Raw genomic sequence first — 13,423 nt, 5'->3', positions numbered from 1 at the left:
AAAAAAAAGAAAAGGCCACGCTGTCCTTGAATACAGAGTTCTCCCCGCAAAAAAGCAGAGTTAAGTCATTGAAACCCTACCAGACGTTGAAGTATTAAAAATCTTTCATTTAAGCCAGGTGGTGATGGTGCCCGCCTTTAATCCTGCCTCAGAAGGCAGAGGCAGGAGGATCTCTGTGAGTTTGAGGCCAACCTGGTCTACAGAGCGAGTTGTAGGGCAGCCAAAGCTACACAGAGAAACTCTGCCTCAATAATAATAGCTATTAGTATTTATTTGGTCTCCTGAATTATTCTTTTAGCTTAAGGACAACTTTATTAGAATTTAGGAGAAACCATAGTACAGGTTAGGTGAAACCTCTGGCAGTGCCAGGAGAGGGCGAGAGAAAACCATGCCTTTTAAGCTGGATGAAGACAGATGATTGAGGAAGGAAAAGGCACACCCAAGAGCACAAGTGGCCCAGTGAGCAGAGGAAAGAGCCAGCTTCCTGAATCCTGGAATTCTTATGACTACACACTTTGGAAAACTGAATTGAGGGAACCAGACTTTTGAATTAACTTACAGAGTTTCCTCATTTCTTTAATTTAATGTTCTGCTACTATCATGAAACGCCATGACCAATGCAGTTCATAAAGGAATGCATTTAGCTGGGGTTCGGGGTCCAAAGGGCTAAACTCCATGATAACAAAGCAAAGGAACAGCTGGGTGCTCACGTCTTGGTCCACAACTAAGATTTAGCAGAGAGAGTGTCTGAATGTCTGGGAATGTCAAAAGTCTGAAACCTTAAAGCCTGCCCGAATGCGCACACCTCTTTATCCTTCCCAGACACTTCTGCCAGCTGGGGCCTGGGTGTTCAAACAGTGAGCGTGTAAGAGCCGTTCTCATTCAAACCACTGTAACCATTATAATTTCCACGCATTGCTTATATCCTAGAGACCTCAGAATTGTCTCATTTTTGTAATTTTCTTGAAAATATGCAGAGTAGTAGACTCATGATGTTCCTCCTAAGGCTTTTTCTGTGTGCGCTGTATGGCAAAGTCTGGCGGCATTCATTTGATACGGTTGGCGCAGTTAGTGTCCCCCCTTGATTGCAGTGTGCAGGGTCCATACTCCTCCAGCAGTCGTGCGGAGCGCTGGTGCAAACCTCCCGTGCCCTGGTGCTGGCCTCTGCTCCCCAGCTCCTGACAGTGACTGCATGGCGTGCGATTCCAAGTCTTGACTTCACAACCTGTAACTGTTTCTTTTTTGTTTGAGTTTGTTTGTTTCGTGGTGGTGGTGGTTTTGGTTTGTGTTTGTTTTTTGAGATCTTATACTGCAACCTAGGCTGGCCTGGAATTTACTGTCGCCCAGGCTTTCCTTGAGCCCCCACCAATCCTCCCTCATCCACCTTTTGGATGCTAGGATTACAGGTGTGATGACTATTTATTCCTCTTCTGTGTCTTACAGGAATTTCCTTTTTCCAAATGAGAATACCACATCCCGAATTCTAAGAAAGACTGTAATAAATCTGTGAATAGTGTTGATGTACCAAGAAGGGTTATTGGACATAAATACCCTACCCTCTGTAATAGCTGCTCAGTTAATTCCAGAGTGTCCTACAGAACAGAATTGATCTTGAGTTGAGAATTCACTCTGCTTCCGTGAAACTCAAGAGCAAGTCGTTGGTTCCTCCAACTAACGCTCAGAGCACAAACCTCAAGGGGCAAGGCTGCAATCAGATTTGATTACCATTTCCTGAGTCCTGACTGTGGGTCAAGCCTTGCTCTTGGGAACATAATCAGTAACCATAGGCCTCTGCTCTACAAGAGGGGTGGGGAGGGGTCAGCAGCTTCAGTATATCCCAGCCTAGTGTGTGAGGTCCTGGGAAACACCATTTTCCTTGCTCCGCGGCAGACAACAGTGGGCACAGGGTACTCTGTTCGGGGTAGCGCTCAACTCTCATTGCGATTGATCCGTTGTTAATGTGATTCGTTTCTGGCCCTTGCATTGCAGTTCCACAGGCTTGGCGCTGAGGCTGGTTGGGTGGATGAAAGATTCTGGCTTTGTTGACTTTATGAGTTCGGGCATCACGATGAGAGACCGTAAAGCTCTAGGCCGTTTATCAGTTCACAGCAGCGATGGAGCGCGGCAGGGAGGTCAGGTTTCAAAGTTTTAAACTGTTCTGAGAGTTCTGAATGACTCCATCAGATTACATTACAGACTACAGCCTCTGGTACTGTTCTTTAAGGGGCTGTGACTTCTCCAAGGGGCAAAGTGAGCAAACCGCCGAGCTGGCTGAGACGGAAGCGCCAGGTGGCACTGGCCAACAGTAGTGCGGTTGTGACACGCTGATTCCCACGGGACAGCGACGCTACTGTATCCCGTAGTCTAATTGGCTGCGCTCCGGGCGTGGGGGCGTGACTACTTGCTCATCAGTTTCCCGAGCTCTGATTGGTTAGCAGCTAAGGGCAAAGCGCAGCCGCCTACCTGGGAGGAGAGGCCTGTGGAGCTGAGTGGGAACTCAGGACCGGGGGATCCCCGCTGCGCCCTGTGCTCGCACTGCCGCCCATAGGTGAGCCACCCCCTTTTCCTCCAGCTCGGGCTGAGCCCCAAGCCAGCTCATCGGGGTCATGGTTAGCAGCTAACCACCGAGAACGTCCCCACAGACACTCCAATCGGGGAACACCATGAGTTTTCCAGAAGGGAAGCTGCTCAGGCCCCTGTATCGGCCCTGGGAGTGCTAATTCCTCTGAGCAATTTTGTAGCTGCGATTTTGCTTGCAGAAATAGGGTTCACTTAAAACTTTAGATCAGAAATGAATTGGTGTTATCGGGTGGACTGTTTTAAGTATAAAAAAAATGCATTTCACACCTCAAGAATGCTTAAGAAACGCGAACCTGCAAAGGGCAGATCATGTGACCTATTTACCAAGCACATCTCCGCATTTCCTTACAGAGGACCCAGGGCCCAAAGTAGGACTACCTCAATCGGATGGCAGCCTTGGGAAAGCTGCCTTTCCTGCACCCGTCTTTAAGTGAGCGTCGATGTGAGGGTTTTTTAAATATTCTTAATGACTTGTAATATTAACTCATTTAATACGCACTTTCACCGAGGAGCAGCGTCCCATGTTCCTGTTGCCCACACTGCCAGCACAGAAAGTGAAGTAGCTTCCCGAAGTTATGGCTAATTGGAAATTAACTCCAAAGCGGTGTGCAGAAATAACTCAGTTTTTTCCCTCTACATTGTTCCATGGCCTTGCTCTGTTAATTTGATTTCATTGCTTCGTGGGCCATGTTCTTTGTTCGTTACAGAAAGTAAACAACAGGGTCCACCGTCGTCGTCGTCGCCCCCCCCCACCCCCCCCCCCCGCGATGACTACGTGCTGCTCACAGATCCTGCTAAAACCATTTCCGAAGTGGGAAAGGCGTGGGCCTTATTTTTCTGGAAAGTCTATATAAAGAAGTGTGTGCAGGAGACCTGGTGCCTAGCACTCCTGATGGCAGCCTGGGCTTAAAAAGCAGAGCAGAGGGCTGGAGAGATGGCTCAGAGGTTAAGAGCATTGCCTGCTCTTCCAAAGGTCCTGAGTTCAATTCCCGGCAACTACATGGTGGCTCACAACCATCTGTAATAAGGCCTGGTGCCCTCTTCTGGCATACATGCAGACAGAATATTGTGTACATAATAAATAGATTTTTTTTAAAAAAAAAAAAAAAGCAGAGCAGAACAAAAAGAAACTGCTGATAAATGCTTCTGTGAAAGTCATAAGCACAGGGGAAGGCGCCTGCTCCTCCTTCGCAAAGTTAGTGTTGGCAGTCTGCGAAGGGGCGGAGATGGAGCCCATTAGAGCATGGTGATGTGAAGGGTCTTCTCTTCTGGGATACCGACACAGAAACATGGATCGCCACAGCCGTCCTAGGCAGAGTTGCAGTCCCTGGTGGCATAAAAGCCTATAAAGGGGACATGAGGTTTCACCTAAAAGGTCAGAGGGAGACGCTTCCTTAAGAAAGTGACACTCAGTTCTGCAAGTCAGCACAGTGAGAGTAGCCCAGAGCCTTTGAAGGCCGGGGTGGAAACAGTTAGTGCCTCAGGCTCAGAAAGTGACTGTGGTTTGTAAGAGTGGAAGGTGGGGATTCAGGTGGCACCCAAGCCCAGAGTCTTTTCTACAAATGGCTGTGTGTCTGTCCTAAAGTGCCACTGAACAGTCTGTTGTGGGGGGGGGGCGGTGACAGAGTCACATCTGAGAAGCTGCGGGGAAGCCCCAGCTGAAGTAACTGAAGCTCTAGGCAGGGACAGGCTCTTTGGGGACTGTAAGGTAAGAAGGAAAGGGTGCTTGCTTATTTGGTTTCTTCCCCTTATCCCCCCCCTCCACCACTGGAAAACCCTACCCGTTTTTTAAGGTATTTTTAATTAAAATATATCATTTCCCCTTTCCTTTTTCTTCCCCCAACCCTTTGTCAAGTACACATACACATTACTCTCTCCAATTCGTCGTCTGTGTTTCTTTAATTGTAATATAATTTGTTTTTTTTGAGACACGTTGTTACTTTGCAGCCTAGGCTAACCTGAAAAACTCGAGGTAGAGCAGGCTGGCCTAGAACTCATGCCTCAGCCTTCCTAGGCTGGAATTTCAGGCCACCAAGCCTACAGATGAGGCTGTGGAGGGACAGGGGGAGGAGCCCTAAGAACACGGAGAGGTAGCTTGGAAGCCAAACAGAACATTTTGAAAAACAAGTGGTCGAATAATGCCGAAAGCTACAAAAGCCAAGAGAAATAGGACGTGGAACTACTCAGCAGCTCTGGTTGCAGGGCAGCTGCCTTTAGTGAGAGCCATAAGCAGAATAGGAAGGATCTGCAAGAATCAGCCAAGAGGATGGGACCAAGGGGACCGTGACAGGAGTGGCAGTGGCAGTGAATGTCCGAACTGCAGAAAGGAGAGGTGGAGAAGGAGAGGGTGCAGCCGAAGGGGTAAATGTGAGTGACCGCATTTGGATGTTGTAGCCTTTATTGCTCTTCGTAGATAATGTGTTGGCCTTTTTTTTTTTTAATTAGCTGAAAAAAAAGCATTTAGGGGCGGTGGGGAGGGGTGCGCCAAGGTGCATGTGTGGAGGTCGGAGCTCAGTTCTCTCCACCGTGTTCGTCTCTAAGTTTAAAGTCAGATCAGCAGCCTTGGTGACGAGCACCTTGGTAGTGGCATTTCATTTGTATTTCAGTAAATAAAGCTTGCCACACTGACCAGCCTTACAGACCAGGCAGCAATGACACACGTCTTTAATCTCAGTAGCCACACTAATTTGCCATAGAAACCAGACGGTAGGGGTGCACACCCTTAATCCCAGAACTAGAAAGGAATATAAGATGGGAGGAGACAGCTCTCAGACACAGTCTCATCTCCGAGATTCCTTTCAGACTGAGGTCAACGTAAGATGCAGTGACGGGCTGCTTTACTTTTCTGGTCTTCAGGTTAAACCCCAGTACCTGTCTCTGAGTTTTTAATTGCCTCGCTTCACGCCTTTACCTGCAGAGCAATCTTGCTGGTCTTTCTTTAGTGTTTTGTTGAGGTGCAAAGTCGTGGGATATGGGTAGAGTTCATCAGAAAATCTTCTGGCAAGGATCCCCTACTCCAGTTGGGAGGAGCCAAGGTGTCGGCATTGTTGGAGTTAGAGGAAGCAGTCAGCCCTTTGATGGGCTGGAGGCTTGTGAAGGAAGAAAATCAGGATGTGGTGGAAGCAGAGTTGGACACGGAGCCAAAGATGTGACTGCATCGTTCAAGCACACACAAAACTCTAGCAGATGTGGAGTTGCTTTTTATGAATGACAGGAAGCGGCTTCTTGAGGCGGAATCCATTCCTGGTGAAGATGACAGACAGCAAGGGACTTAGAGTCGCATAAACTTAGTGGATAAAGCACTCATTCGGTCTGAGAGGCCTGGCTCTGGATTTGAAGCACTTCTACTTGAGGAAAATACTATCAAACAGCACTGAATACTACAAAGAAGTCTTTTGGGAAAAGGTCAATTGAAGCAGCGGACTGCACTGCCTTATTCTGAGAACTTGGCAGGGGCTGGCAGGATGCTTAAGCAAATCAAAGGACCTGTGAGTCAACCTAACAGCCCGAGATCAATCCCAGAACATGTAAAGGTGGAAACGGAGAACCAACCCCACTGAGTTGTCCTCAGACCACATCAGGTGCCTCCACACACATTCAATAATAATAACAGAAAGCATTTTCAAGTCATCCCAGCATTCAGCGTTAATCACTCCACAGCCATCAGTTTCAAGGACGGCAAAGCCATCTGCCACCAAGACTGCAAACCAATAAAGGCTCAGATGGTCATTAGCATTTTAAGCAATGGAGTGTTTTTTAAAATTAAGGTATTTTGTATAGATAATGCTACACACGGTCGACAGAGTGTAGAGTGTTGTAAACATAGCATTTATATGTCCTAGAAAACCAAAAAGTTGAAGGGGAGGTCTGGTGTACTCGGTGAGGCAGGAACAAGGCAGAGAGGGAAGGGAGGGCTGGGCAGGGCAGCAGCAGGCTACAGATCTGAGAGGATTCAGGTTGTTGGTGGACAGTGCAGAAAAGGGCGTGTTACCATCGATTAAGATGGTCTGACAGAAGAAGGCGAGTGTGCAGCACGGGCAGGAGCGGAGCAGCCTGGCCAAGTTAGGGTGGGGAAGGCCTGCTAACAAGGCTCATGTGGATGGATGCTGAAGGAGGCATCATAAATTATGGGAAGACCTTGCTCCAAACGAGGTGGAAACACTGAAGGTTGTCCTCTGACCTCTGTGTGGATGCTCAATCTCTCTCTCTCTCTCTCTCTCTCTCTCTCTCTCTCTCTCTCTCTCTCTCTCACACACACACACACACACACACACACAGCATTGTCAAAGGACCCTACCCACTGAAATACTGCCATGCCTTTATTAGCATCTTACCACAACTTGTTAAAAGTGAGAGCTCTAACTCGTGCCTGTAACACCAGCATGTGGGAGCCTCTGTCTCTGTCTGTCTGTCTGTCTCTCCAAAAGGTGGTTACTTTGAAATGCTAAAAGACAGCAGCAACCGACAATGAATCAGAGAATGCAATTCTAGAAAAAAGATGCTGTTCCCCTTATGGAGAGTTTTTGCATGTTAATTTTTTATGATGTACGAAGGACAAAAAGGCACAGAGAAAATCAGGCCAAAAGCAGCATATTACAAAGGTCAGCCTTGTGACCAAACACTTCACTGGTGAGTTATGGTCCACATTTCAGAGCCAGGAATTGCTTATGTGCTTGTGTTTCTTAGGATGCCATCCAACCTTAGCAACCTTGTGTGCAGCTCTCCGCTCCTCCCTAGGAGTCTAGAAACCCGCTTTAAGGGGCAAACATGAAATGCAGGTGGCTGCCCGGCAATAGGAGGGAGTGAGCTGTGCCGAGCTCCGTTCATTCTAAATGCTCGTCTGCCATTTTAGTGCCACGGCTAGGCTTTACAAGTTGTAGTTATTACTCAGGTTTTTGTTTTTGCTGCTAACTGTGTCTGCCCAGCAGAAGGGCAAGAGGCAGCCTGACTGTCCTGATGACTACCTCCAGCCTCACCTTTCAGTGAGCAGAAACTGGGGTACAGCTTCCCTTTCCCTTTCCTCATTTGATGGGCGCCTCTGTCGGTGGGAGTGGCTTGACATGGAAACGGGGCTGCAGTGTTCTTTCGTTTTGCAGGATGAGACCCTCACACCAAGCTATTTTATCCAGTGTCCGGGCTACACAGTATCTGCCCCAACACTCATGGGACCCTTGGCTCTCTGGGACTTTGTCAGAGTTGTAGACAGAATTCAGATGTAATTCAAAGGTTGTGACAAGGCAGTGAGAAGCAGAAGAAAACAGTAAGCTATGAGCGGCTGCCATCAAGCACATGCCTGCAATTCCAACTCAAGAGGCTGAGGTGTGAATGCCATAGTTTGGGGCTAGCCTGGGCTACACATCCAGAGCCATAGAGCAAGACCCCACCTCAAAAATAACGAAGCATTAAGTTATCTATAAATGGCAGGGTTGTAGGTTTTTTACCTGTGTCTGTTCCTCACAATTCAGCAGCTCTGCAGAGGGTGTATTAGTTTTATGGAGTTATTTTGGAAAGCTGACATACTTAAACATTTCATTTACCCTTTGTAAACTGATTTTCTGTCTTAAACTTGGGATTTGGGGTTTGTTTAGCAGAAGAAAGTATTTTGCTTTAATGCATGTGGGCTCTTACAGGAGAGCAGCTTAGACGGGCCACTCATGATAGTGGCTTATTATTCCTCAGTTCTGGAGGCTGGAGGGGCTGAAACCAAGGTGCCTGCAGGCTCTGTCCGAGAACGGCCTGCTCCTCACAGATGCCATGTTATGTGTCTCACAATGAGAAGACAAGCAATCTTTCAAAGCCTTTTTAAAGTATAGTTTTATTCTTTGAGAATTTTATACAGGCATACAGTGTATTTTGGTCATATTCACCTGACTCCTTACCCTAATTCATGTTCCAGACCCACCCCCTCCCAAATTCACCCCGAAATTCAGTTTAAAGTTGTATCTCTACAAGACTTTGGCTTCCCGTAGTTCCCAGTGATAACTACCACTTATTAGATACTTACTCAGAGGACTTGAAACGTGTTTCACTCCGACAGTGCCCTGTAAGGTGTGGGTGCTGTCCTGTTTCTAATGCTCACCAGCACGTTTCCCATGAGGTATTTTTTGAATTACTGTTTAGTCTGAAGCTAACAAACTTCATGATCACTCCATAAATTCAATCCAGGGCTGGGCACAGGCAGTTCAGCCACAGAGCCTTGGCCCCAGCCCAGCATGAGGTCCGGACAAGAGGCCAGAACCTACAGAATAGCAAGGGTGAGAACCTGCATCCGCCTGGGCTCCATCTGCCTGGGCTCCAGCATACTCACCAGCTCTTTCCTGCTAAAACTGACAGCTCTCACAGAAACTATCTTAAAGATAATATTTTTATCTTGCCTTGTGGCATTGGGAACAATGTGAAGCAAGTTAAACTGTGAGCAAAACAAGCCGTCCACGTGTGAGCCTCCACTACAAACCAACATTCCGCACAGAGTAAGACAAGCTGTCCACGTGTGAGCCTCCACAACCAACCAGCATTCCACACAGAGTAAGACAAGCTGTCCACGTGTGAGCCTCCACTACAAACCAACATTCCGCACAGAGTAAGCATTTGGCTAGGACAGGTCTGCAGTCCGCAGCCTGCACGGCAGGAACACTGGTGGTAGCGAGGACTGGAAATGGCCGTCTTTGCACTAACCCTTCCAAGTCTGTAAACACAAGGCCTCTGTGGCGGGGCTGACTCCCCAAGAGCCTGCTGTACTGAGGAGTAACCCTTCTTAGACCGAGTCTTACAGAATACCTCAGCTCTGAAGCTCCTCATACAGTGGACTTGCTCCTCACATCTCGCTGTCCGTCCCCTTCCATGTGGCCTGTCCTGCTCTGGGTCCTGTCTTTATATGGGCTTCCAAGACATGTCCAACTCGTAGGAAATAAACTGACATGCTCTCCTGTTGACCTTTCATGTCCCTTTATCACATGGGCCCAGCTAGGACTCTGGGATGGAAGTGGAATACGGCACCCCTACATGGGCAGGGGCAGCTGTGCTTCGGACGGTGTAGCATCTTCTAATAGGTGAAGAAGGCAAGGGCTACTTGGGTAGACGTGAAGTCCTGCTCAGATCACCACTGTGTTCAGCTGGATTCAGCTAACTCACCCAGCCTTACTCAGTCAGTTAGAGCCAGGTTCGGCATGGCTGGTGAAGCACAAGGTGAAAGGGTCATCGTCGCACTGCTGACCTGATTTCCAGGGGTCTCTCTAAGGCTGTCACAGAGCACATCTCGCTTAGCTTGGCTAAGGTCGACTTTAATCCTGAATTTATTTTTTTTTAAAAAGTTGCATTTACAAAGTTCTAATAAAAACAAATATGCATTTATGAACTCATTTCAAATAAAACAAGGTCAGCTCATCAGCAAAAAAATACTTTAAAATACAATAAAAGATGACATCTTCCCTTCCTAAGAGTCTACCCGAGCTAAACATCAACATGAAAAGACAATTACCTGCGTAATATGATGCACAATTAATAAAAACTCAAAGAGAGAAATTGGGGTTCAGCCTGAAGATCCGCAAAGCAAAACAGTCAGCCACTGGCTCTTACCAGGACCTCAGTCTGAAATGGCGACCCTGCCTCCAGGAATCTCAGCAGGAGACTGTATCTGAGAACTGTGTCCTCCTGTTTTATAATCCTCTCTAGGCCTGGGGTTAAAGGCATGCGCTGCCTGGTTTCCATGGTAATTAGTGTGGCTACTGGGATTAAAGGTGTGTGTCACCACTGCCTGGTCTGCAAGGCTGACCAGGGGCTGTTTTACTTTCCCGATCCCCAGGCGAGCTTTATTAAAATACAATGGAAATGCCACTACAGTAATATGCCACCTAAAAAGAAATATAACTGTTGTAGGAAGGGGATTTGTGTCCGGTCAGTTGAGGCCCTTGAACCCCATGCCTTCCGACCTGTAAATGGATGGATGCAGGGCTCAGGCAGACGATGTTTATTCATAGAGGGCAGGATGCCTTCAATTAGGAGATGGCTTGGAATGGGGTGGTTTCCCCTGCTATCTTAAATCTTTCATTTCCAGTTACTGCTCGGAACGCAGGTTTCTGAGTATCTGTCCTAAAAGTCAGTGTTCCTTTAAAGCCTTCATCTTCCTTGCAGGCTCAATGTGGACATTCTCAGTTTAGGATGCGGGAATGAGCCAGGGCTTACAGCATGTTGTGGAGGACGTCGTGGAAGGTGCTGACGGGACCCCAGCTCTGCAGGCTGCGTCTTTACAGAACACCGCCACCAGCTCTCAAAATCAGACCTTTGGCGTGTGTCACCTATGAAACAGACAGCCGGTCAAACCAAGAGAACACGAGAACAGTGGCTGGGCTCCACGCGTGCTCCGTGGACGTCAGGAAGATCCGCAGACTGAAACCATGGGTGCTTCTAGAGGCTGACACCCACGTTGAAGAGATTGCAGACATTCTGAAAGAACTAGGTGCCAGCAAGACTGTGGTAGCCAGTATCTTGGAACGCTGTCCAGAAGCGATCGTCTGCAGCCCTGCTGCAGTTAAGGCCAAAAGGGAACTCTGGCAGATGGTCTGCAAAAGCGAAGCAGAGCTAATCCGGTTAATAGAGCAGTTCCCAGAGCCTTTCTTTACTGTTAAGGACCAGGAGAACCAGAAGCTCAATGTTCAGTTCTTTCAAGAGCTGGGGCTCAAGAATGTGGTGATTAGCAGGTTTCTGACAACTGCCTCTAGCATCTTCCGTAATCCTGTAGCGAACAACAAGCGGATGATAGGGGTTCTCCAGGAGAGCTACCTACACTTGGGTGGCTCTCCGGCCAACGCCAAAGTGTGGCTGCTGAAGTTACTAAGCCAAAATCCATTCATTGTGTTGAGTTCTCCCATGGCTGTAGACCAAATACTAAAATTTCTTCAAGGGCAAGGTTTCACAGACTCTCAAGTTCTTCAGCTGCTGTCCAAACTGAAAGGGTTTCTTTTTCAACTGCAGCCAGGAAGCATCCAGAACAGTATTTCCTTCGCTAAGACGACTTTTGAATGCACAGACCGTGAGCTGCGGCAGTTAGTTGTGGACTGTCCTGTGCTGCTGTGTTACCCTGCCCCAGTTCTAGAAGAGAGGATCCAGGCCCTTCTGAAGGAAGGCATCTCCATGGCTCAGATAAGAGAGTCCCCAATGGTCCTTGAGTTAACGCCACAGATAGTCCAATACAGGATAAGAAAGCTGAACTCCTTGGGCTACAGAATAAAGGATGGCCATCTAGCAAGTCTAAACGGAACAAAAAAGGAGTTTGAGGCTAACTTTAGCAAAATGCAAGCCAAGCAAGGAAGGCCACTATTTAACCCTGTGGCACAATTAGATGTGGACGAGTGACGGGGAGCTTCTTTCTGGCAGGGAAAGTGACCGATTCACAAACAAGCGATTCAGCTTGTGAGTACTAGGGAGTCTCAGGACCTACTGAGATTTGAGTTGTGTTCAAATTGCCTCACAACTGATGGCCTCTGACTCAACTGCTGCGTTTTAAAATATAAAATAAATATAAATTGTGTTTGAATAAAATCATTGACTTGACCTATTTCTCCAAAGCATCACATAGCTCGATAGTTCATATGGACTGTTTGGAAGGGACTGACGAGGACATACTCTTGTTGGGAGTCCATGCACACTGTTGGTCCCAGAGCTGCTGGCAAAGTGGAATTCCTCACCGCCAGCCCTGAGGCACCAGCAGGCCAACGACACAGGCCTTCAGAGAGAACCAGCCTCACCTTGTGTGTGAAGGAGTGTCTCTACAAGTGTTGCTCATCCAAAGGGATGTAGTCAAGCACCTACTTCTACGAACACACACATCCGTTAGGAACCTAACAAAGAGTCCAGATGTATTAAGATCTGAATTCTGTCCCAGCCTCAGGAATGGGGAAGATGGCCACCTTTCCCTGCACAGTAATGCAATCAGGAAGGAATGCAATCAGACTGTGGGGAGGGGTGTGGAAACGGTCGTTTCAAACTTCATTCGCATCTGAAATGAATGCAGCTTCCTAGAAAGCATGAAAATCTACCTCATGTGGTACCACTTCCAGCTGTAGTGTTCCACTTCGTTTCTAAATCCTGTCCCAAGATAAACATGACCCAGATAAAGACTGGCTCGCTTTCAGCTGTACCACTCGTAACAACTGTAATACTGGCGATAACACACGGCCAGCTGACTATGGAGTGTGCACAGCTTCTGAAACATACTAAGAATGCAGCCAGTACCCTTTCTTATTCTCTTATCAAATGCAAGTATCTCTCACTATCCAAATCTGCTCAGCTTCTTAGCTGGGATACTGAGTAGCCACAAGTGCTCAGGAAGTTAAGAATACTCACTGTTTACAGTGAGGCTCAGTCTAAGGCATTACCCAAAGCACTCAGGACTGTCAAGAAAAATGTTAAGGCCAGAGGCAGCTTAGTGGCAGAGTGCACACTTGACCTCAGATTCAATCACAAGTGTGGTGGGGACCTCCAGAGCTCCATCCTGGCCGTGAGCAGTAATGCATGCACTCATCGCTCTTTCAGAGCAGGTCTGGAATACGTTACAGGCTCTGTGGCCTTCTGCAGTTACCTGTCAACTGTGAGGTGGTTGGTAACAGGCAAATGACCAAGTGTGGAGCAGCAAGGAGCCAGCAGAGGAGATAAACAGTAGCACCGTCTGCATTACTGTAGCGTCTGAAGCTACACTGTAGATGAGATCCCCACAACGCAGAGCAGTGAGTAATCAATCTGGAGGGGGGCAGTCACTGGTTGACTGCATCAGGGGTGACTGGAGGAGTAGGGAAGTGAGGCAGCTGCGTGGGGTGGGCTGTGTGGGGTGGGCTGTGTGGAGTGGGCT

At 47.9% G+C, this 13,423-nt stretch overlaps 1 protein-coding gene across 1 annotated transcript; it reads left to right on the top strand.

Moving 5' to 3' along the window:
* The first annotated feature begins 2,463 nt into the window (after positions 1-2,463).
* LOC101998611 (transcription termination factor 2, mitochondrial-like) lies at positions 2,464-12,109 on the top strand. Its single transcript, XM_005358252.2, has 2 exons — positions 2,464-2,548; positions 10,711-12,109. Exon 2 carries the CDS (start codon positions 10,765-10,767, stop codon positions 11,929-11,931), a length of 1,167 nt encoding a protein of 388 aa, XP_005358309.1. The 5' UTR covers positions 2,464-2,548; positions 10,711-10,764; the 3' UTR covers positions 11,932-12,109.
* Positions 12,110-13,423: the final 1,314 nt, after the last annotated feature.

Source organism: Microtus ochrogaster, chromosome 24 (genome assembly GCF_000317375.1).
Source record: "Microtus ochrogaster isolate Prairie Vole_2 chromosome 24, MicOch1.0, whole genome shotgun sequence".
Taxonomy (NCBI): Eukaryota; Metazoa; Chordata; class Mammalia; order Rodentia; family Cricetidae; genus Microtus; species Microtus ochrogaster.
Note: the sequence above shows the minus strand (reverse complement) of the source record. Positions and strands in the feature narration are given on the sequence as shown.

Coding starts and splice junctions, on each gene's coding strand:
- LOC101998611 (XM_005358252.2), top strand. CDS start 10,765: ATGTTGTGGAGGACGTCGTGGAAGGTGCTGACGGGACCCCAGCTCTGC.